The 26,109-nt window shown below is 37.4% G+C and overlaps 1 protein-coding gene across 1 annotated transcript in view; it reads left to right on the top strand.

Moving 5' to 3' along the window:
- Positions 1-26,109, top strand: part of LOC133525193 (protein vav) — a 75,047-nt gene that overhangs the window by 8,997 nt on the left and 39,941 nt on the right. Inside the window, exon 4 of the mRNA XM_061861477.1 lies at positions 2,311-2,473. Within this exon, the coding sequence (XP_061717461.1) occupies positions 2,311-2,473 (163 nt within the window). The remainder of the gene's footprint in view (positions 1-2,310; positions 2,474-26,109) is intronic.

Raw genomic sequence — 26,109 nt, 5'->3', positions numbered from 1 at the left:
ACACCATATATTTAGTATGGTGTACCGAACTATTTGGCCACTTTGACTGCTACGAATTATTTGACGCTGACTGTACCTTTACACGTATTCTCATGTCTTTAAAAGTTAGATTTGACAAATTTGCGCATCGTCGTGGATGACACGAACTAATATACACTTCGAGCAACACCGGCTTCCGACTCGTCGGAAGGGAGGAACCCAAGCGATATCTTACCGTACAAATTGTTCTGTCATTTTTTGCGAGGGAAAGGTGCACACAGTTGCACTTCTCACTCACTACATACAAAATCCAATCAGTATTCAGTACCCCTAGTGTAAATAAATTCGATTTCGATACGTGACGTACGCGTTTGCGTTTAGTCTCATTTTGTATTGGATTTAGAAAGAGCGCGCCAAGCGGGACGTTTTGGAAACTCAAAATCCTATACAAAATGAGACTTAACGCAAACGCGTTCGTCACGTTATGATGTCGATCAAATATACACTAGGGGTACTGAACCTAATGCGACACGAATAAAAAATGACACAAGTCAAAGATAAATCTTGCACACCTCGATCTCTTTTTGTGTACGGACGAGACAACACGCACCGCGTTATGCCCAGTTGGGCATGTGCTTCGGCAGAGGGGAAATAGTGCGAATGCCGACTCCCCTCCGGGTGTTGCTCGAAGCCCGTACATAAAATTATCTCGAAATAATTGAACGTTTAATATATTTATTTCGGCCAACCTCATCTTAATCTTCAAATAACTGTTTAAGAACACAATTCGGATTTTTCTAATTCGACCTGGCACTGAAATGACAATTTTGGCAGCGTTTAAATAATTTTGTTTACATTGTCATGTAATAGATTTAAGGAATAGGTATTTCAGATTATGCTATTGGTGTGTTTTACTCGAATATTTAAGTCTAAAGAAGAATTCGACTCAGTTTCACGTAAATCTGGCGCTCAGGGGCTAACTCTGGGTCTGAATTTACCAGTGAAAAAACGACCTAGATGTTTTAAATTTGGAGTTCAATGTTATCTATCACGGTGGGAAGCAAGGGGTTAAGGTGCATCCACACCGCGGTTAACTACTTTTTGGAGTAAAACTGAGCTACATGGTAACATTAGGTAACTTACCTAAAGCTGAGACGCTTTCCATATAGATTTTCGTACATTGATCTGCCTGTTGACACCTCTATTGCACTCGCATTATTATACACAGTGTAACACGAAGAACCCGAAACATTTTAACAGTGTATTCCTGATCACATTTAAAGACTAAAATGTCACAATTTTGTCTGGGTTTCGCCGAGTTTCAAAGTTAATACCAATTAAAAAAACATATTCTTATTGTTACTTACACTACTACTTCCTTTTTTTTTTTTTTTACTTTAAAAACTCACTTGCTTTGGTGAAATTTACTTTAAAAGCTTGATAGCAATATATGCGAGTGGATTAGATGTCAACAGGCGGGTCAATGTACGAAAATCTATATGGAAAGCGTCTCTTCTTTAGTTACAAATAACCTTGAGCTTCAACTAGAAATGATTATTCTTAAAAACTGAGTCGAGTTCTAGTTTTAACCCTTCGTATGCCGTATAGAAAAAATGCTGTTATATTAAAATTAAAACCATGAGGTTAAGATTTGCACGAACCTGGACGCTGCCATACAACCGATACGCTCTCATTTTAAAACGACATTCTAAAATAACAATAACATAACCGGTTATAAAAATAACGTTAATTACCGGTTTATTTTGGTTTTACTCCGAACTTTCATAAGAACGCGAGCGTTTCAAGAACTTTATTGTAACCTAAATAAACCGGTTCATCCGGCCTGAACAAAGATACTCACATCGGTAGAAACCGGTTTTTATTGTTCTAATCCGGTAAATCTGACAAGAACTTTATGGAAATGTTCTCCCTAAAACCGGTTTAAAAATAACGTTTTAACGAACGAAATCGAAATGTTTTTATCGGTTTCCGAGCCTTGCTTTCCACAGCGGAGGGGTTATGTAAAGATTGATGCAAAGTGTCATGTAATTTAAGCATGTCTTTTTAGAATGAGAGCGCAACTTCGATACATGGGGGCGGTTTTTGAGTAGCGGGTTCGTGTGACTCGCACCCGAACATACGAAAGGTTAGACCACAGTCAAGTGGCGGATTTGCCCCGGCCCTGGAGCGGCCAGATATTAGAGGCAGTTGATATAATGAGTGCTGGGAAAGGTTACTAAGCCTAGCCAGTACTTACTACAGGGCCTGAGGTACAAATCACTGCAAATCCGCCACTGTTAGACCACCAACTTTACCATCACAACGGTGTAGCGCTGTCTCGCTCGAGACGCCGAGAAGACTCGAGTGCCCGCACACCACCACGCCCGAAGTCCCCTGGGTCCAGTTCACGATACCCAGCGCATCCTGCGAGGACCGCGTCGAGGAGATATACGAGGATCTGTGCTACGTCAAGTTCACGTCGGCTTTACCTGAGGTGACTTGGCTGGTCTATCCTAAGTCCCAAAGTCATTTATGCAGTTTTGTATTTGGAACATCCTTTTAGGCTGCCGTTGCGTTAGGCAGGGATGTGTTTGTTAAGATCCAATAGAATCACTTTATTTACCTATCGCTCAGTGCAGCTCTACGGGACAATATTATATCGTTTCTTAACAAACATATTCCTCGCTACGCATCCTCGCAAATCTCTGTTGAAACCGCAGCCTTATTCCACAATTTGTTTTGGAATTGTTCTTTTAAAAGGACACCGGGACTTAGGAGGATATTGTAAACCTTATTGCAATGAAATAAGATTTACAGATAGCCAGTAGAGTGATTGAGTGTTAGCAGTTTTGATGGGTGAAACGCGCGCGCTAGCGGCATTTGTTTTTCTTTTATTTCGCCTAAGTGTAAGACCTGAGTGGACGTGCATCGTGGCGGGGCGTGCGGCGTGCATGTTAAACAAATGCAAACGTATAGGAGCGGCCTTAGTGCACGCTGCTCACATCACTTGTGAGCCCGACGCCACGCTGCACGCCCCGACGAGCTACCTGGCACTAAGATTGCGTTTTGACCAGAGATGTGCGAGGATGCATTGCGAGGGATGTGTTTTTATGGACCAATGGGATTACTGCAACACAAATGAAGTGATTCTATTGGTTCGTAACAAATACATCCCTCGCAACGTATCCTCGCACAGCTCTGGTCGAAACGCAGCCTAAAAGGTAATGGCATAGCTAATAAGACTCCGAATGCGATTCTTAAAAAGAAAACCGACTTCAAAAAGGAGAAAAATAAATAAATATTTATCCTTTTTATTTGCGCCTGCAACTGATAAGTTTGAAGACTTTGAAGTCGCAATGTTAAAGATATTTTATGTTGTTAATTAGTAAAAAGAGTTACAAATGCTTTCATTTAGATAAGTTTAGAGTTAGATCAAGATAACTCGAATTAGGATTTTGCTATCAAAATCGTTGCAGAGTTATCTTGGTCTAACTCTAGATAAGTTTAAACATTTTGTTCACTTAGCCACTTCTCATTTAGTATAAATAATCCTTAAGTAAAACAATTTCCTAAATATCAAATAAAGCTAATGCGTGCGATTTGCCTTACTATAATAATAAGACTGACTTTAGCGCAAGTAAGGGTAGTCTACTAAATTCCAAATCAAACTGACGAGCTGTCTCATATGACTTTTCTTTCACACTTGTATGTTTGAAACAAGAGTGAAGGAAGTAGCAATATGTCCATCACTTTGTTTAGGCGCTGCCCCGCCAATAATGGACTTGTAGAGAGTATCAACAGTAGAACTTAAGACACTCGTTAAATGAATTCATTCATAACGTGTCCAAGCAATTTTGCAGCCCGCTACACAAAACACTTGAAACAAGTTCGGTTATTTGAGTTTTAGGTTAATGCAGGTTCCAATCTACTACCCTTACAGACGCTAACTCTATTTCATATTGCAGCTGGTCAGTTAACTATGTCGTTTAAAGTACACTCATTAGCAATGAAACGGGATCTTTTGTGTGGAGATTTCCATACAAGTAGACCTGTGGTCAGCGGTCCACTGTCCAATAAAAAATAATTCTGACAATAATCACGAATGATATAGGGACCGTGCGCGTTGGAGGGTCTGCCATCTTGTGGTCTGAATCGGAACCATAAATAAGCACATATTCACGTCAAGTGTTTTCTTGTGCATAGTAGGTTCTGCCATCTTGTGGGCTACATCGGAACAAAAAACATCACATTTACGACTCGCGTCAAAAATCTGACGGCTCCTGTGCTGCCTCCTATAGTTCATGCACGCTCCCTATCGCTTCTGTTATAATTTATAAACGTCTCACTAAATTTAACTGGTATCAATTACACAAAACAACTATTTCAGTACTCCCTAATAGTGCAAAATTGCAAAGAACTAGAATATTCATATATACATAAAAATAACCTAGAAACATGTTTAACTTGGATCGTCCGGATATAAAAATACCAGGCAAACATGAGCGTTGAAGCGTTGGCTAATGAGACTAATTGACATGAGGACGGCTACGGCACTATCGTCGACACTATTAAATGACTATTCTTAGCTCTTATTGCAACGGAGTAAGGATTGCCATAGGTCAGTTAAGTGTTGTTGTTAGTACTATTGTCAACCCTGAGCGAACACCGAAGTTCGCAAATTGCGGGCATATGTCTCTTTTACTCTGATTAAGGCGTTATAAGAGTGACAAAGATGCCTGCAATTTGCGAACTTCGGTGTTCGCGGTAGGCCCCCGGTTCACTGACTCAATTTAAACCTTATTACGAAGACATAAGGTACAGAGATGATCAGTAAGAGCGCTGTTAGTACGTACCGCAAATAGGGACGTAGAATGTCGAGTGCCGAGAAACAATCTCTAAGGTAGATACAAAGGCCTTTGTGGCCGCCTTGCAATTTTATCGAGAGCCCTTACGAACTAAAACTAGGACGTGACAAGGAAGAAAAAAATACGCTATGGGTAGAGATGTTGACTGTATGTATAATAAATTATTTCAAAGCACCAGAATATTAACAGAAAAACTTAGACAGCATTTATTTTTAGACACAATTTCTATTTAATAATCGTAGGCGTTGTTAGCGCGCGAGGTTTGGTTCCAGCTTGTAGTCAAACACCCAACAGTGGATATCTCTCAATAGGGTGTTTGACGACTAGTCAAATCAGTTATTTCGAACTGTCGGAATTTATATGAACTACTAGCAAATGACGTCAAGTTGACCTACTCTTCATTAAGTACAAAGATTCAAAGATTCAAAGAATTTATTTGCGCAGAATACACGTATATACATGCAGATCATATTGGTACAAAAAAAAAAACAAAGTTCCAGTGTATTCAGTCTGCGTGCAGACATGCAAAGATTATAGATTATAGAGGAGCACATTCTAACATCAAATCATAAATCAATACAAACATGAATAAAGAATAATATAATAATTAGTAAAAAATATGAAAATGTCAATGAAAAATAATTGCAAAGTCAGTTATTCAAATAATCCTTAATACTATAAAAGCATCTGTCCAAAAGCCAGCTAGTCAACTTACGCTTGAATATGTTGCCTCTGAGTATCTTTAAGTCATCAGGTAGTCTATTATAAATTAATATACACATGTTATATACATTTTTTTCATAAATCATTTTACGTCCACGTGGTTTAAAAAGTAGATTTACAAATTTCTGCCTTTTCTGCCTATGCATAACATCACTACGTTTAGAAAAAAGTGCACGGTGGTTATTAACAAATAAAGATATTTCTCTTATGTATAAGCAGGGTAAGGGAAGAATATGCAGCTTTTCAAATAAGGGAACACAAGGATCATCAGGACTAGCATGACAAATAGCCCTTACACATTTTTTCTGTATTTTAAAAACTCTCTCTCTCTACATTGACAGACCTACCCCACAGAATTAGCCCGTAGTGAAGAACAGAGGACACGTATCCATGATAAGCCGTCAGAGCAGCCCCTAATGAGACCGTGTCCCTGAGTCTTCGGAGAGCAAACACAAATCTGTTTAGCCGGTTGCAAATTTGTTCGACATGATCTTTCCAGTGCAGATGCTTATCTATGGTAAATCCTAGAAACTTGACAGTGGATACTTCATCTACTTTATCATTGTTGTACTGAGCTGTAACAGGTAAACTATTTGAATTATAAGAAGTAATTTGCATAAATTTAGTTTTGCTTATATTAATTTTTATACGATTTATGAAATAGAAATTGTGTCTAAAAATAACTGCCCTCTACGTTTCTCTGTTAATTTCTGGTGCCTTATTTCATGCATAGTGTTAAATTATTTATTATTTCGACTCGTCGACTATAATGGTTGAATTAAGATTTCGTATACCAAACTATAATTGCGTACTTTTCATGTATGGGCTCCCAACTCAACTACAATATTCATTTCGATACGCTGTCGTCAATAAATTGACACGTTTATATCTTTTTTACTACATTTTTGTCTACTGAGATACTTACCAAATTTCATTACTTATTTAGGTTTTATAGATCAAAAAATATTATTGTAGATACTCGTAGAAGAAGTATTGTATACAATAGTAATATAATCAAGCCTTTCAATCTCATACCTTAGGCAAACGCGGTACTGGACTGAAAAGCTCTATTATAACACTATTGTATAAAATACTATTAAATACAGTCAACATCCCTATTTATATTTGAAGTGAAAATTTCTTTAGCGGCGCTGTGTATTTTTCGTGATGGGGAAAAAACATTTAACTCACGTCAGGGGTCATGTGACCGTCAGATTGAAAATTCGTAAGACGGATACGTGACATCATGGTGACGTGCAAATTGAATGTCATCGAAGCCTAGTTGCTTTTGAAAAATCGTATCTCATTCAAGTGTGATATTTTATTTTCTTCTCAAAGTGCTGTCATAACGGTTAAAGAGGTTTAATCTGTATTGTGTTGTATTGTATCTTTGTGTTGTTGGGTGTCCATGATTGTAGATACTCAAATTTTTTCTGACCAAAAAGTTAAATAACAGAAAAGAAGTGTGATTGTTTTACTTAATATGATGGTGAACAATACATTGACATTTACTGATTGTGTAGGCTGTAGTCCTGCTCACGTCTCATGAATTACTCTGTATATTTTATATATTAACACTAAAATTCGCATTTCAAAATATCTCCCACACTCAAATTTATTTACGTAGGTATAATAGACAATTATCTCTTTATAAAACTGCTACTCAATTTCTCCAAAATATCAAAAATGCACAACGTTAATATTCATGTTTTCACTTCTGCCGGACTCCCGGAGTGCAACCCGATTTTTTTTTGTAGATATGTTCTACCAAGCAAGGCAAGCAATATATAATATATGCAATACTTAATTGATTCGTAGTCGCCTAGAAACCCTTACAGTTTCGCTATGTCCGTTCGTCTGCGGCTTTGTTCAGAGATCGTTAGTACTAGAAAGCTGCAATTTGGCATGAGTACATTAATCGTGCATGGTGACAGGATGGTAAAATAAAAACCACATTTTTTTTCTTTGATAGCTCCCATACACAAAGTATATACAAGGTGGCCGAAAAATATGTGCATTCCCGTTGCCAGGGAGGTTATGGGATAATATTGAGCAACTTCTACTATGGGAACAACCCCGAAATCGTGAATTTTTTTTTTACCCTCCCATAGAAAATGGACTACCTGAAATGTATGAAACAGCCAGAAATTTTTCGCTATTTCGGGTTTGGTCCCATAGTAAAAGTTGCTCAGTATAAGCCCAAAACCTCCCTGGCAACGGGAATACACATATTTTTTGGCCACCTTCTATATATATTTTTTCTTTGGCCCAATATATGGAGTATGGGTGGATAGGTTTTTCAAAACGAATACAGGCCTCCAAAAACATTTTTTTTTTTTGATAAAATTAATATTGTCGGAACTAATTAGTCACCCTGTAAGAAAATATGCCCCCCTCCACTCTAACTTTTAAACCATGGGTTCAAAAAGTTAGAAAAAATCGTTTTTCAATGAAAACTATAGCGAATATGATCGGTCCAGCCGTTTTTCAGTTATTGCAAAAAATCTTAACGTGCGTACAAAGCGCTGCGAAGGTACTCTCTTAGTCCCTTATGGCTGTAATTACAAGATACTTAATAAAATAATAGGCCCCTTTGGCCTGTTCTGACAGAATGGTAACTACGAAATCCTACACTGAGCATGGCCAGACATGCTCTCGGCCGATTTTCATTATTATTTCATAAGTGTTACGCTAAAGATGTTACGCATTTTATTCACTTCAAAAATATTACGATTCTTAGAAAGTAACAGTAAAATTATCACGATTTCTAGCTATTGACCGTTCCAAATCAATAAGATATCTGATAAACTGGAACTAAACTATTTCAGTTTAACATCCGTATAATGTGTCGGTAAAATATTAGAAATCGCTATTATACACGGTGTTTTTTTTTTTAAATTAATTTCAAAGGTGCATTTCTGAGCTTAAATTAAGTAACTTTCTCAAGGAAACCGGTATTCTAATTAACTCAATTTTGGAAATAATGATTGTGATATATGATAAGGCCACTACGAGCGTGTTCACTTGCATTGGGGCCTGTTTACATATTGATTAGTGTTCAGTATGAGTTTATAGATTTGTTTCTAAACGCAAGTACTATCTCGGACGATCAGTATTCGAAATGTCATTCATATGTCATCTTTTTTAATTGTTTAGTGGATTTAAATATAATGTTCCCGTTACAACAACGCTATTAAATACTTTTTATAAAAAAAAAACTATGCCGTTCACTTTCCCGAAATTAACGTAGTTTAAAAAAAAATGAAACGCTGTGTATACCATCCATGTATTCTCGGAATGTAATCGGGATTGTCACTGACATTCGCTAGCGTGTGCGTTACTTACTTTCTGTGCATTTTTCTCGTTCTGGCATATTAGTGCAGGCGAGATGTATAGAAAGTAAGTTACGCAGACGTTAGCGAATACGCCAGTGTCAAGCTCGCGGTAGCCGTACTGGGATCGGTGGCGACACCCGATCCTAACACCCTGCACCCTAGTTGAGCTCTGGCAACCTTACTCACCGGCAGGAACACAACACTATGAGGGTCTAGTGTTATTTGGCTGCGGTTTTCTGTAAAGTGGAGGTACTTCCCCAGTTGGGCTCTGCTCTAGATCTGGAATGACATCCGCTGTGCTGTGCCCTACCACACAAAGCGAGATGAGATTCACAGTGTCCATACCTCTAGTTTAGATGTATGTAAGATTTCTTCGTTACAAAAGAAATGTGATACCTAATGTAATAAACTCGAGAAAAACAAGCGTTTGTTGGGTGAAAATCGTACCTTCATTTCATTGACCGAAGTGTTAGCGAAGGTTCTCTACAGGTCGCAATTTTTAACCGGTTCTCATGAAGTTTTGTGACCAGATTCCATGATTAAATATTTTTTTGTCGATCCAGATTTTTGAAAATGTTGAAAATGCGGAAATTGACTTAAGCGCCAATAGCGTCTATTTACTGTCGCTGAAGACAGTTGTGAGTTCACTGTGATACTGTCTCAATGAACTAAGTGCTTTTCACTTTTACATTTTATAAGCTTATCGCGAGGTCTACATACAGAGCCACTAGTTATTAGTATTAGTATGACAGTTTGTTGTATGGGAGCCCAACTTAAATATTTATTTTATTCTGTTTTTAGTATTTGTTGTTATAGCGGCAACAGAAATACATCATCTGTGAAAATTTCAACTGTCTAGCTCTCACCGTTCACGAGATGCCTGGTGACAGACATATAGACAGGACAGTGGAGTCTTAGTAATAGGGTCCCGTTTTTACACTTTGGGTACGGAACCATAAAAAGCTATATTAGCATTTTACATGAAGTGTTTTTGGTGGAATGAAATTATACATTAAATTAAACCAAAACTTAAGCAGTAAATAATGGATAGTGGACCACCGAACTTTTAATAAAATTGTTTTTTTTTTGTCACTTACTATCACGCCTACTTAATCGTCCAGCGTAATATTACATTACACTATGGTTTAAGTAAATTGAAAACGAATGATAAAACAATGTTGTCTCACTACAAATTTGGGTATTCTCATTCAGAATAATTCTTTGATCGCCCTTACTTCAATATGAATAGCTGTTTATTTCCTTATTTACAGAGAACTAACCCAAATTCTCGGTATCACGATTTCTGTTTTACTTAAAGAACATTGTTTGCCATTTGTAGGGCTACGCACCGTTCATTCAAAACTCAACTCCATTCCAATAACTCAGAGTACATTTTAGAATGAATAATTACTATTAAGAAGGTGTTAGGATACATGCACTCTATTATAAAAGGAATTGGGTTTATATTTGAATGGATCGGGTACCAAACTTTTGATTGTGAAGTGGGCAATGCATATCAAAAGCTAATACCGCAGAAACTGTATTTAATTTGAGCTATTTCCGTGCCGAATTAATGTCAGATTGGTGGACATTTTCGCGCACCTTAAACGACTGAACAGTGTCAAACTGACATTAACTTACTTTCTATATATCTCAAATGCATAAAAAGTTACGCTATCGCTAGCGTCGAGTATGTCAGTGTTAAACTGGTAGCCTTATACTAGCTATAAGGCTACATTGGGCCAAGCCGGCAAATTTAAACCTACATTTACATCCTTCTAAGACACTGACTATACACGGTGTAACACGAGGAACCCTAAAGAATATTACCACGAATTTCTGAAGCCAAAAGAAGGAAAGCATGTTTTATGAGTTTATGTATATTAAGCCAAAAAAATGTTTTTGAAGTGAAAACTTCTTTAGCGGCGCTGTGCACTTTTTGTGATGGGGAAAAAATGTTAAACTCGCGCCAGGGGTCACGTGACCGTCAGATTTAAAATTCGTAAGACGGACACGTGACATCATGGTGACGTGGAATTTGAATGTCATCGAAGCCTGGTTACTTTGAAAAATCGTATCTCATTCAAGTGTGACATTTTATTTTCTTCATAATCAAAGTGCTGTCATAACGGTTAAAGAGGTTTAATCTTTGTTAATTGTGTTGTATTGTATCTTTGTGTTGTTGGGTGTCCATGATTGTAGATACTCAAATTTTTCCTTACCACCAAGTTAAATAACAGAAAAGAAGCGTGATTGTTTTACTTAATATGATGGTAAACGATTCATTAATATTTACTGATTGTGTAGACTGTAGTCCTGCTCACGTCTCATGAATCACATGTATAGGTTATATATTAACACTAAAATTCGCATTTCAAAATATCTTCCACACTCAAATTTATTTAGGTAGGTATAATAGTGAATTATCTCTTTATAAAACTGCTACTCAATTTCTCCAAAATATAAAAAATGTACAGCGTTAATATTGGTACTGGCACTTAAATTTAATTTATACTTTTTTTTCGTAAAACCTATTTTTTGTCAAATGTTAGAGTGAGACCAAGATAAGTTGGCAGTGATTTTAATAGCCCAGACGGTGCAAGTGTCAAGTAAACGTCATAATTTCATAGAAGTTTGACTTTTAAAACAACCCGTGCGCCGTCTGGGCTGTCAAAATCGTTGCCAACTTATCTTGGTTTGACTCTACTTGTCACTATTTGACATCTATCAATAAATTTTAGACCCATAATGACATCATCACTATCAAAAGGCGTTTTGAACACAGTAACAATACGAAGATTTTTTTTAAATTGGTATTAACTCTGAAACTAGGTGAATTCCAGATAAAAAATGACATTGTTATCTTTAAATGTGATCAGGAATACACTGTTATAATCTTTGGAGCTCCTCGCGAAACACCGTGTATGTATTTGGTAGTGTAAATATATTTTTGGAACGTTCGGTTGTAAAGATGTTTGTGGTTTCGAACGTACAGTCACGTCTGAAAACATCGGCACGATCGAAGTGCCAAAAATATGTATACACGACTTTATAGCCCATATATTAGGGTAGTGTATACACATTTCTGGCATTTTGTCCGTATCGATATTTTCAAACGTAACAGTACAAAGCTCACAACGATCTGCGACTTTGGTTTTGATATGTATCGACACAAACTTAAAATAGAGAATATAATCGATTAAAGCGCTCTAAAACCAGAACACAGGTGTGGTGACTATTTGCGTTCCACATACGTCCGTTCGGTTCTAAGGTACATCGTAGTTTAAAGGTTTCCTGTAACTTGCTTTACGTTTGAAGTGTGAATAGTTCAATATGTTGTAGGTAAAGCCCGACCAGAAATATATGATTATTGTCAAGAGGGCGCTGTTATTCTCATGTATAGAGTGACAGTTCAGTTTAGTATGAAAAATTTAGTTCCCATGAAATTCCGCAATATGGCGCGTAATCATATATTACTGGTCAGAATTTTACATTTAGTACTTTATCGCTTTAATTCGCTTCGAATTAGCTGCTTGCTGTTGGATTTTATAATTAAAAAATTGTATGTAGATCGTGTCATTCACGAAGACGTGTGTCTTGACTCGTGTTGTCATATTCTTAAAGGTTATATTTGGCAAAATCTGCGCGTCATCGTGGATGGCTCGAACTGTTTATCTTACCTAAAATTATCGTTTCATGTAATTCTTAAAATTGTAGAACAATTTGCAGTATATCCCGTTATTTTATTATACGGCATTAATATTAAAGCGAAATGGTACTTCAGCGTAGATTATATTATGTAGTTTTGTAGTGTTTTTTTAGTAATTTTAGTAGTCTAAATGACTTGAAAGATTTTTTTTTTAGTTTTAGAGTGGCATAATAATATAAGTTTTTCTAGTGCTTCCAATAGTTGTAAAAATTGTTTTCTAGTTAAAAATGCTCTTACATGTCTCAAGGGTTTTACTGAAGTGTTTTATACCATCAAATATTTTAAAAGCTACCGGTACGCTTTTAGGATGCCAGTACTCATAAGAAATGTGAGATGAAATATTCCGTAGGCTTCGCACAGAGGCTCATACTCCTTTATTGATAAAATATAAGAATTTTACATGTCAGCAATTAAAATGGTTTATACAAGAACAGTGTTAAGTCACCCGCGGAGCGGGGCGAGATAGAATATCCGTCCCCCTCTAATTTAATACAGTTAGAAAAAGACGCGAGGGAGAGATAATGTCGCGGCTCTCCTATCCTAATTGAACTATTATTACTACGTATAGAACTGTCACAGAGCACCAGTATTTTGCGCCATGAGTTGTTTTGACAAGAAACCACTGGAGCGTGAAACTCGCGACCTAAACGCGTAAGCGCCATGAATTTATCGGCGCTTACGACATTTTGGTCGCGTGGTACAGGTTGCGATTGCGACTATTTCATTAGTATGGCTTCTCTATTAGTAATAATAACTTAATGCCTGAGCCTAGTGAACAAGCCAATATTGATTATGTATTATTATAACATTTATTAAGGAAAATGAAGCAGGTACAGTCGAATTCGTAAATATGTATACATTTCTTCACCTTAATTCATTGCAATAAGGTGAAAAAATGTATACATATTTATGAACTCGACTGTACTTATGCCCAAGTGCCCACTCGAAGTAAAGTATCTTAACGTAAACTTCAAAATATTTCCTCGAGACGAAAGTGGAGGACCCGCGCGAAGTCGCCTTCTCATACAAACGTAGTCCTCATTTTCCTCTCTGTATAAATAAATAAAATAATTTTTTATTGGCATTAAGGTAAGTACATTTTAGTGTTGGAGTCCCTGACTTCTGAGCTAGGTAAAAACCTGTGTTACAGAAGTCAGTGTCCTCTCCCAAACATAATAGTAATGTATATTGACATTATTGAAAATATTTTGACACAATTGGTTGTATATCAACCACAACCACACACGTTTAATTTTTTTTTTCTAATTTTTAATTATTATAAGAGTTACGAGCATTTAAAAATTTGTATGAACTCTATTTTTCGCTCCTGATTTTTACAGTAATCAAAAAATCGAAAAAGTCAGACGTAGGGCCATAGCTATGGTCAATATACATCAAATTCTGCAAAAATATTTTCCTTAATGTCGATATCCAGAGAGGAAAATGAGGGCTACGTTTGTGTGGAGAAGCGGTCGGTTGGAAACGAAAGCTGCGCGGAACTTGCGACGACGGCAGATACTTGTAGTAGACCGCGGGCCAGGAGCATATTTCGTCAGTCAACGCATCCCGGCTGATACTTAGCCAGATGATAGATTAGATGCTGTTTTAAATTTAAAAAACACCGTCAGCCGGTTGTATCGCGGTGGAAAGACCGTCAGCTGTAAAATGAACATGTAAAAAATATGCGCCTTACCACTTTATGTGTGGCAATGTATGCGTAATGTGTAAATTTCGTAATCTGTGGATGGCGTTAACGCCTGATGAAATGCTACATGCAAAGTTTTATGGTTTGTTATTGCTATGATAAAGAGGTAGAGGGCTTATTTTTTACATGTTCATGCGACCAGCTGATGTTCTTACCACCGCGATATAACCGGCTGACGATTTTTTAAAGTAACAACAGCATCTGAACTATCATTTGACAAAGTATCAAACGGGAGGCGATGACAATTTTGTTTTTGTTTTACGTGTTTCGATGGCTGCCATTCCTCAACCCACCAACGGAGCGGCAGTTGACGTCCACGAGGCTTCATCATACCTAGCCGTTGACCACTACACGAGTTTTCGGCCGCGAGGCGATTGGTCATTGGAATCTGTTCCTGGCTCGCGGTCTGTAGCCGTTTATATCAATTACTCTGAAAATAGGCTCGTCAGCTCCCTCGGGTATATTTCGTGTACTAAAAATGACTAATTTAGATTTATTTTCATTTATATCGCATCGTTACCCTGCATACCGTAGCAGTATAATTTTACTATATAATAGCTAGTCGCATACACGACTCATCCCCTTTTCCAGGCATAGTACGATATACCAACCACATACGTATCAATAGAGTTCTGATTTAACCTTTTGAACGCCAAGAACACCTAAAGGCGTCGTTACTAGTCGTGCCCACAACGCCAAGGACTACTATAGGTGTTATGGCGGACGCTGTCAAAGTAACCTTCACACTTTCGAGTAAGGTTTACGTTAGCTCTCGCGCCCGGGAGCGTTTGAGTGATGTTTGTGTTTATGACATAAAGCGTTCAAAAGGTTAAGGTTTGTACTATAGTACATCACTATAGAGGACGGGAAACGAAGGGTTGCAGGCCAAGTAGATATAGATGGCCGAGCGTAGCGAGGTCGGATAGGGATACGCGGCCGGTAACGCCGTTTCTCGCCGAGATTTGTATAGTGCTTTTCTCAAACATGCAATGAAACAATTAAAAAAAAAAATAGGATGATGATGATTGTTTCATGTCCTAATGTGATACTATTTCGGCTCTACCACGCACGCCATTACGCTTTTTTTCTTTCTTTTTTCTTTTTATTTTTACTTTGGGGTTACTTAAAGTGGAACGAAAATTTGATTATTTTTAAGCTACGACGCACGGTTTAAGAGATACAACCCTATAAAGATATCTCCATGACTGAAAAAAAACTTTATGGGGCTGTATCTCCTAAACCGTGCGTCGTAGCGCAAAAATAATGAAATTGTTGTTCCTCTTTGAAACTCTGAAACAACACAAAAAAGAAAAATAAAAAACAAAAAGACAAAAAAAAAAGCTTAATAGTAGAATTTTGCTTATATTTAGGTTTTTTATGGTTGAATGCCAAGACGTGCCATAATTTAACGTTTGAAAACAAAAGAAGGTTGCCTTACAGGCCTAGGTATGTAAGGCTGTAAGAAATTCCTTTACATATCATCTTCACTCATCGCACCTGATATGTACTATTTGAAGTATTTCCCGACCTAATTTGAAGTAAGTCATGTCAACATTTCATTACAAGTTTGAGAAAAAGTACAAAAAATTATGCAGTAAATTGTATAGTCGAGTTCATAAATATGTATACATTACCTTAATCCTTTGCGATAAGGTGAAAAAAAAATTATGAACTCGACTGTAACTTCCTAAAATGTGACATATCGCTAAATGGATCACCAAAACATAACTTATTGGAATATAATGCAGATTATTTGGGTACTTATAGATCCTTATAGATTTGTACGGCCTGGAAAATGATTAAATATAAAGGTTATTTTCAAAGTGGTTGAGGTAAAAGGTAAAAAAAAAACGCGCATGGCCATATCTTCCTTCGCAAGTCACTTTTCTTAGCTACTTGGGGTTCTGAATGTATAACCAAATCTTTTTTTACGCCCTGACTTTAGTAAATATTTGTTAGTTTGTAATATAAAACAGACTTGTATATAGGATAAATGTATTGTACTTATGTAGTTTATATCATCTCATAAAAGGTTGAATAAAAGCGTGCTGAAGGCTTCCGCGGTGCACTTTAGTACGTTGTGAGTTCACCCATTTCAAAAAGTCGCAAGTTATTATTGCGTATGGTTAAATTCAATCATATTCAATAGCGCATAGAGTTGCATTTTCATTGACACTCAAGTGCGAAGGGATGATAATGTATTTAAATTTGGAATATATCATTAGAACTGCAACGTGCCGAATGCCCGTTTGTGTTTATTTTGTAATGTTTTCGCTCTGCATGAGGTTTTTTATACAATATGTATTATTTACCTCCCGTTTTGATATGAAACGAAATGATGCGCGGGATAGATTTTAATTACTTCGTCTACAATTTATTCCATTCTGCAACGGAAATAATTCTTATGACTACAATCTATACATATGAATTTTCTTTACACGATAAAAAAATAGACGTATCAATGACAAACTTTTTTTTTATATATGTCATAGGATATGAGTGCAATCAAAAACGTATAAAACTATACATACATGTATAGACTATTTGGTATAGGCGGCATCGAATAGTTTGTGACAGCCAAAGTAGCCAAATATATCGGTACATATCCTTTTTCTATGTTAACAAATTTTGAAACGTAATAAATATAAGAGCCTCGGTAGAAAGTACTATTTTCTACCATTTGGCGTTGAAACTCTAGGTCCATGGCGCGCGCACAAGTTTTATCCGAAGAGCTGGTGGCTTCCTCGCACAACGTTGCATTGCGATACAACGAGGACATATCGCCAGTATCCTTGGTACAGTCAAGTGTAAAAATATGGGTGCACACAAGTTGCAAGCTCTTATGTCGACGAATTAAGAGTTCTGGTACATATTTTTGAGTAAGTTGCGTGGACCCATATTTTTACACTTGTCTGTACAATGCCTCAAGGGCCTATTGTAGATTTGAGCTGTATATATGTATTATGTAAATAAAGATTTTAGTATACGTTAACAAAGGTGTCAGAAGTAATCTCTGTTTAACCTAATACATAGCCTTTGTACACTGAAGAACGATTTTACCAAGAAATATTCACCGCTGCTTATAGAAAAGATTTCACCAAGGAATATTCTAGAGCTCGAAAGGTCTCGGCTTGAGGATTACGAACACGTCTCGCGTTAAGCTCTCTTTTTCGATGTGGGGTTGATTTTGTGTGCTTTTGAAGTATATTACTATTGTTTGTTAATAAAACGATGATCGGGCACTAATATTTTTTTCATAAATGTCTATCATAGTACTGGACTCTCGCAAGTCCTACAATAATCCTGCACCTAACAAAAGTCTCTTTTTGACCCAGTGGTCGACTGGTAGAGAATGCTTTAAGGCTTTAAGTCCACCATTAAGTACTTAATATTTTATGTGCAATAAAGTATAAATGATAGTACATTGTGCAACGATTGTGTAAGAGTAATTTTGGATACGAGGGTGATTATTCCCGGCAGCCACTGGCTGGATGGAATTAAAGACCCGAGTTTGCAATGTTCTTACCCCCGGAGTTACACACAATGTTATCACACTTGCGAAGAAAAAACTAAATCTTAAACGAAATAATTCTTAAATACGGTGACAGTTCAAACATTCGTCCGCCATTTTGTAATTTCTTGACAGGTTAGCATCGAGGGCACAGACCTATTCGGCATTCAGCCACGATTAATAATTATGTAAAATATTTTAAACGGCGGTTAAATGAAAACGTCAGCATAAAAGTAAAACTCATTTATGCTACTTGATTTGTATGAAAAAGTGACATAATTAAAAAATTACAATGCATAACTCCCGGGGGAACAAAATAGGCCTTTGTCCTTCAGTACACCTGCATGAAATAAGAACTTTTTCGAGCAAGTGTGATGAAAATCAATAATCCTCATTAGACTTAGATCGACCGGGATATATACTGTGATTACCTTACATACGTGGTCAAGCAAATCTTGTCAGTAGCAAAAGGCGGCAAAGTTGAAAAATCGCGGGCTAGCAACACTGTTTTCGAATAATTCCAAAAAATCGCGTGTCATCTGTGTTTTGTCTGTGGAATGTGGATAGTGAATGACAGCCATCAAGTTTGTTTATATGGAGTGTGGAATTAAGAGGAGTGACATCTCTTATGGTGGAACTATTGCAAAAGTGTCCAGCTGTCAGCTATAAATAATAGTTCCAAATCTCTCCAGAGTAGCGCTAGAGTACCTAAGGACCTAGGCATTATTGACGGAGTGAAGCGCGCTGTCTATGATTTGATTTTTTTGTTCAAGTACTCTAGGTATTGTAGCGCCACCTATTTAAGGTTTTTTGATGACACTTTTTGGTACAACGAGATTTATTTCCTTACCTCCACCTTCCGTATTTGTTTACATTCCGAATCGTTGCTATTTCAAGAGAAATTTCTGCTGTCACCATTAAATACCAATATATTAAATAAGCTTGTGCATGAACTTAAGCAAAGTCAAGGTGCCTATAATATACAATCACGCTCGTTGATCGTAAATATTTGTAAAATTTGAGTTTATGATAATAACATGTTTTGGTTCGATGTGATTGATGCTTTTCTTAGCGCAATACGAACGCAATAGTGATTTTTGAGTGTTGTCCTACTTCACTTTTTGAGTTTTGACGTACTTTGCTTGACAGACTATACACGGTGCTCACGAATAACCCGAAAGATTTTAACCACGTACTTCTGAGGCCAAAAGAAGGAAAAAATGTTACGAGTTCCAGTAAATTTCGCCGAAAAAAAATTTTGAACGTATTTGTACTTAAAAAGTTAATGTTATGGTAAAACTGGCACTGAAAATATTTTTTTACGATTTTTTTGTGTAAAAACTAGTTCTTGCAAAGCAAAGGTTACTTGTCACTTTTTGACATCTATCAATAAGGATACTTAGACATCATCGCGATCAAAAAGGCATTTTGCACTAAGTGACGATAAGAAGATGTTTTTTTTACATTGGTATTAACTCTGAAACTAGGCGAAATCCAAAAAAGTTTATATGACATTTTAGTCTCTAAATGTGATCAGTAATACACTGTCAATATCTTTCGATATGACATTTTAGTCTCTAAATGTGATCAGTAATACACTGTCAATATCTTTCGGTTTCCTCATGTAACACCGTGTATATGTCAGTAAGTTAGTAATCTCCAAATATCTTTTTTATCAACATATAATACTCGTATTGATGCAAAGTATGTGCTCTCCATCGAACACCTTTAAACGTGTTAAAATAGATCTCGCCCATATTTACTAACAGAGCCGATTTGTTTACGCATACAGTAAACCGTTCCTATTAATATGTATTTTTACCCGAACTTTCAGCAATGTTTCGATATTTCTACCAAAAAAAAAAATTCTTTTTAATATACTACTTCGGTGGCAAACAAGCTTACGGCCAGCCTGATGGTAAGCAGTCTCCGTACGCTTGCAACTCCAGAGGAGCTACATGCGCGTTGCCGACCCTAACACTGCGAACCCTCGTTGAGCTCTGGCAACCTTACTCACTGGCAGCAACACAACTCTATGATTAGGGTCTAGTGTTATTTGGCTGCCGTTTTCTGTAAGGAGGTACTTCCCCACTTGGGCTCTGCTCTAGATCTGGAATGACATCCGCTGTGCTGTGCCCTATCACACAAAGCGAGAGTTCACAGTGCCCATACCTCTCTCCAAAAACTATATGTATATTCACTCATGATATACACGCAATATTTCATGACACTTATGATAAAACTATTTTCCCGTTTAAAATTCTTACCTTGGGAGTTATACCTGCGTGGAATAATGATGATACTGCTAAATCAACGCGAACTAATTGTGTTTGGGGTTTTTAGAATTGCCTCGATGAATATTAGTTGTCCGTGGAAAGAAAAGTGCAGCCAGCGACAGAAGCTTGTATTAAGAAATGAAATTTTTACCAAAAACTTATTTGTTAATTATTATTAAGAAGAAAGGGAAAAGTCACGTGACTGCTTCACCTTACGGTCACGTCTGAAAATATCGATACGAAAAAGTGCCAAAAATATGTATACGCGACTTTATTGCTCATATGTGAATGTAGTGTATACATAGTTTTGGCATATTTTTCGTATCGATATTTTCAGACGCGACTGTACAATCGTAGTGCCGATTTCCTATTTGGATATTAAATTCATTAACATATACTCGTAGAAAATGTTTTACGCAATATGGTATATACCTATTATCAATCTCGTTTGTCTTTTTTTCGTTTTCTTAACTAAATATGATTATAAGAGTTTTTATGTAATTTGTTTTTCGCTAATGGATATCTATTTCTTGATAAAATTATTATTTTAATATTTTACTTGGGCGAAGTTGGGCACCGACGGTGAAGTTAGGATTCTCTGCGCCAAATACTTTTGTCGACCCTGATCGTTTAATCGTATGATATTTCTCAAAAACTAATTATGTATGCGTCTCTAATCGTATAATATCTATGCCCCAGTTTGTTCCGCTGACTCTGTGGTCGCCATTTTATCTTATCGTCTTTACACAGAACAATATATATCCACATATGTCTCCCTTAATCCCTCCACACGGTCATATGAAACATCACTCAGGGATCAAAGCACAAAAAACTAGTTTTAGGGGTTAATACGTTCACAGAATATACAGTGTCAACATCGAAGTGTGCCTCTCTATCGCTCTTGCTTATTCGAGCGATAGAGGCAGATAACGTTTTCGATTTTTCGATGTTGAATATCTAACAAAGTCGAAGGGGTTCTAAATTCAAATAACGTACAAGGAAGTTGGACGTAACTGCATTTGTTAGTTACGCGGTATTGCACTATCCCCGACGATAAGCCGAAATGCTATCTGTCTCTATCGCTCCAATAAGCAAGAGCGATAGAGAGTCACTATTTTACTTTTAGTTTTATATACCACTTATCTCAGGCAAGAAATAAGTAACAAAGAGTACTCACTCCATTCATCAGTTTTGGTACCATCTAGAATCTAGCGGAATTATTAGTACCGCTACTTGACAATAGATGTCGCGACGAACGAAAAGTCTAATGCTCAACAATATTCAGCTAATATTATAACTGGATTAACCGGAACTATAATTTCAACTGCTTGTAATATTAGTTGTATATTGTTGAGCAATACAATTCTCGCCAGTCGCGACACTTGAGACATCTAGCGTCAAGTAGCGGTACTGATAATTCCGCTACTCGATGCTAGATCTCGACTACGAAAATAATAAGCGTTTTAGTAAGGAAACTGATTATGGAGTGAGCACTCTGTATGTCTCAGGCGGTGATTTTCTGGGGATGACAGATTCTATGAAAAGTATCGTGACTATTTCCATACAATATTGTTTCGAATGGCGATTTGACGACACTGTGGCTAGGCCCGTTTCTCAAAACTTTTTTTTTTTAATTTTAAATACCACGACGGTGGCAAGCAAGCATACGGCCCGCCTGATGGTAAGCAGTCACCGTAGCCTATGGACGCCTGCAACTCCAGAGGTGTTACATGCGCGTTGCCGACCCTTTAAAAATCTGTACACTCCTTTTTTGAAGAACCTCATACTGTAGACCCTCGGGAAAACCTCGGCAGGTAGCTCATTCCACAACCGGAGCGTGCGCGGGAGGAAGTTCCTCTTAAACCGCACAGTGCGTGACCATTTAGGTTCTAGGGTGTGAGGATGAACACCCTGCCGACGGCGGGCGGTGCGGTGATAGAAAGTAGCCGTGGGCATCATGTCAAACAATTCTTCAGAGCACAGCCCATTGTACAAGCGGTAGAACACACATAAGGAGGCAAAGTCTCTCCTTGTTGAGGGTACCTAAGCCAATGATTTTATTTAGGTCTCAGATTGCACTCATATCATATGAATATGACAAAGAAATATAAAATCCTAATTCCTCTATAGTTATGGTCATATTGATAACAAGAAAATGTTATCTGAACATGCCTCCATTGCCGTAAAATATGCCTATTTTGCCTCAAAATTTGTTCCTTTGCAAAATTAAAAAATATGTTACTACTATCATGTTGTAACACTCACTTACTTTGACATGTTTCACTATGTCAAAGTAAAGTATTGGATAGCTAATTAACAAGTAAATTAACTGCCAGATAAAATTTCCAGCAAAACTTAGCACTTTCAGTTAAGCTTATTGAAGATTGTGAAACGCCAGAAGACTATTCGTCAGATAAGTGGCAAGTAGCTTATTCCGGACTTTACTTGGACATTGTGAAACAGGGTGATATAGTGCGGTTTCATATACAGAGTGAAATCGTTATGTTTGACTATATGTTGAGGGGTTGATTTGTAATGTAGGTCATACCATAGAGAAGTAAGTAACATAGAGTACTCACTCCATACATCAGTATTTCATCGCCAACAAACTCTCTCGCAGTTTGGCGAATGTTTTGTTTTATGGTACACATATTTTATATTTTAATGTTATAATAAAAATAAAAAAAAAGTTTTGGTACTAAAATGATTATTATCTTCGTAGTCGACATCTAGCATCGAGTAGCGGAATTATCAGTACTGCTACTTGACACTAGATGTCTCAAGTGTTGTGACTGGTGAAAATTGTATTGCCAAACAATTTACAACTAATATTACAAACAGGAGTTGAAAATAGAGTTCCAAGTAATCCGGTTATAATATTAGCTGAAAATTGTCGAGCATTGGGCTTTTCGACTCGACTACGAAGATAATAATGCGTTTTGGTACCCAAACTGATGTATGGAGTGAGCACTCTATGTTACTTATTTCTCTATGGTCATACTGGATAACTTTTAATATGGGGCCAAACACGAAATCACGAAAAAAATCTACCGTCTCATGCATTTTGGTGAATCTCATGTTAATGTCTTCTATGGACCAGCTGATTTTTTTTCGCCATTTCGGAGTTGGACCTATAGTTAAAAAAAGCATTCCATGTAATTGTCTAAGGTCGTCCCGTACCTACAAACGTGAATTAAAGACTCGCAGAGAGTTTCCTTTTCTGTGACTAAAGGTCAAAAATATGCACATAAAAATAATCGCCTGATTTAAACTCCAAAAAAAGTTGCAACACAGGAATTTAATGCGTCCGTACGGGACAACTCGTGACGACTCCAAAAGTTGTCCAGTATGATCCACATATTCACCCCTCAGCGTATTTTTTTAAATACTAAATTGGTGGCAAACAAGCATACAGCGCGCCTGATGGTAAGCAGTGGCCGTAGCCTATGGACGCTTGCAACTCCATTATTGTTACATGCGCGTTGCCGACCTCGCACTCAAAGTTAAGTATGGTCAAACATAACAATTTCACCCTGTATAAAAACTGTAGGAGTATAATTATCCAGTCGGGAGAAAAGTAGGTTTTTTTTTTATACTACGTCGGTGGCAAACAAGCATACGGCCTGCCTGATGGTAAGCAGTCTGTTTACGGTATGTTTTTATTTATAAGTAAGCCGACAAAATGGAATAAATTAAATTGTAGAGGAAGCTTGCATTTACAATGTAATAATTGTACAATTGTGTATTTATTGGAATTTACCTTGTCTATAGCGAAACTTTTGATTCAGAGTATGAATGAATTATAAAGTGTACAAAATTATAAAAAATATTCATCCATACCATATGACCTGTTTTAGTAGAATTTGATATGTTACTGATACTTGTAGTTTTTGGTTTTGATTAATTACTGATTTATATTTGCTTGTAGATATACGATTAAACGGTTACACTTTGGCCTAAGCTAATTCTACAATGAAAAAGTGTGGTGTGTCATATTAAAAGTCTAATTCCTATATATTTGTGAAAAACTTACATTAATTGTGGCATTACCACACTTTACCACGTCAAAGTTTGGTGTATAGAACACAACTCGCCTAGTTAGGAATGCGCATACGTTACGCTGCTGGTCTGGTAAACAAGTTGCTCGGCGTTGTATGCAGGTATTCAAAGATAATAATAATCAATGAACTTCCCAATACAGACGCTATCAGAGGGCCTACCGCGAACACCGAACTTCGAAAATTGCGGGCATAGAAAGATGCCACTCTAATTACGCCTCAACCGGCGTACAAGGTTGTGCACGCGGTAGGCCCTCTGATATATCGAAGCGGGTGATTGTCAAGGCATTCGATTAGAGTGCGTGTTCAGATATTTTTGAGCCCCTCGGCCGCTCCGATATATCTAATGGCGACTGTGCTATGCTTCTTTAGGGATAAGAGGTCGTCTTATATAACCTCCCTTCAAAAACGTATTTTAGTCTAGTGTTTTTTTCGGTGAAACGAAAAAAAAATCTAAGCTTGACAGACATTTTGAATGTCGAGCCATTTTCTACAGAGAAACTGGTTTGTCTAGACTTTTCTAAACTATATCCAAATTGTACCCGTTTCAATCGCTAAGGCCCCGATCAGTGATTAGTGCGAATACCTAGCACTATTAACTCGCACTTAACACTAGTACAGACCCAAGACTAGCGTCTTTTGAGTGTCGGCGTACTTATACTATGGAAAATCCTGTCACTGCGCAGTCGCACCAACGTTGCGTCGAGCAACAACCGTAGAATTGACTATACACTAGTGTGAGTCATTGCACACTAGCGACACCATTTTCCATAGCGCTGACTAAAAATGCTCAAAGACGTCACCGTGGGGGTCTTTCAAAGTGTAAATAGGCCCTAACGCCACCGCATGCGCAGTGCCTCCCCCCCGCCCGCGGGCGACGTCGGTGAGTACGCGAGCTACTGCGCGCGCATACACGACGAAGAGATCTACCGCGATCTCTGCGCGGTGAAGAACGCCAGGGACACGCTGGCCGCCGCCGTGCCGCAGCCCGCTTTCAACGTATGGTTTGATTTGTTGAACTGCCGATGGACTTTTAAGGATGTTTCTACTCCGCATAGGGGGGTAGATGGTGTCAAAAGCCGAACTAAAGGAGCCCACTGATTACCTCGCCGGACGATATCGGCCTGTCAGCTTTTGCGAATAACTAACAGGCCGATATCGTCCGGCGAACTGGTAATCAATGGGCCCCTTAACGCTTTGTTTAGCAAACTTCCGCAGCGGGAATGTCTATTTGAAATTAAATTTATTGACATAAATTTAAAATTACAACCCGAGCAGGCAAAATATTCCAAAATTGAAAATTGTTTGAAAAGTGGAATCTTGACAGTTGCGAGGGCTTCAATGCACGAGGGTAAGAAACTGATACTGAGTGCATAATAAAAAAATCACGACACCAACGCGATGAAAATACTATCTGTAAAATATCACAAATCAATTCCAAGTGAACGCATAAATTTAATTCTACCAGACAACATAAGGAAACAACTCGAAATTTGCATCGATAATTATGTACTTTTTGAAATTTATTAATTTCTTCCGTGCACAAATTCAATAGTCAATAATAATGGATTTTATGCGGGTGTTTTATCATTTATCAAAGTCCACCGGTTGTTTAGCATGTTTTTTATTATTATTTTGCTTTGCTTTACTTTGTGCATCTTGTACAATTTTACACACAATCTTTTTGTAATACAAATACTTGGCTTGCTTTCATTTAAAGATAGTTCTAACAAAATATTTTCTTTCCAGTGCACTACTACTATTAAAACTATTTACGCAAAATAGTATTTGTGTTACCAATACTATGAACTAACGTTCCGGCCCCTGCTTTACTACGGTCACACGTGGCATTTGTCAATTGACAATGACAAATGTCCGTACATTGCTGTTTCAACATCATTGTCGCTAGGCACCGTCGTTACTGACCCAGAACTGTACAAGAAATTGC

This window comes from Cydia pomonella, chromosome 1, assembly GCF_033807575.1.
Source record: "Cydia pomonella isolate Wapato2018A chromosome 1, ilCydPomo1, whole genome shotgun sequence".
NCBI classification, from domain to species: Eukaryota; Metazoa; Arthropoda; class Insecta; order Lepidoptera; family Tortricidae; genus Cydia; species Cydia pomonella.
This window is presented reverse-complemented; position numbering and strand designations above follow the sequence as displayed.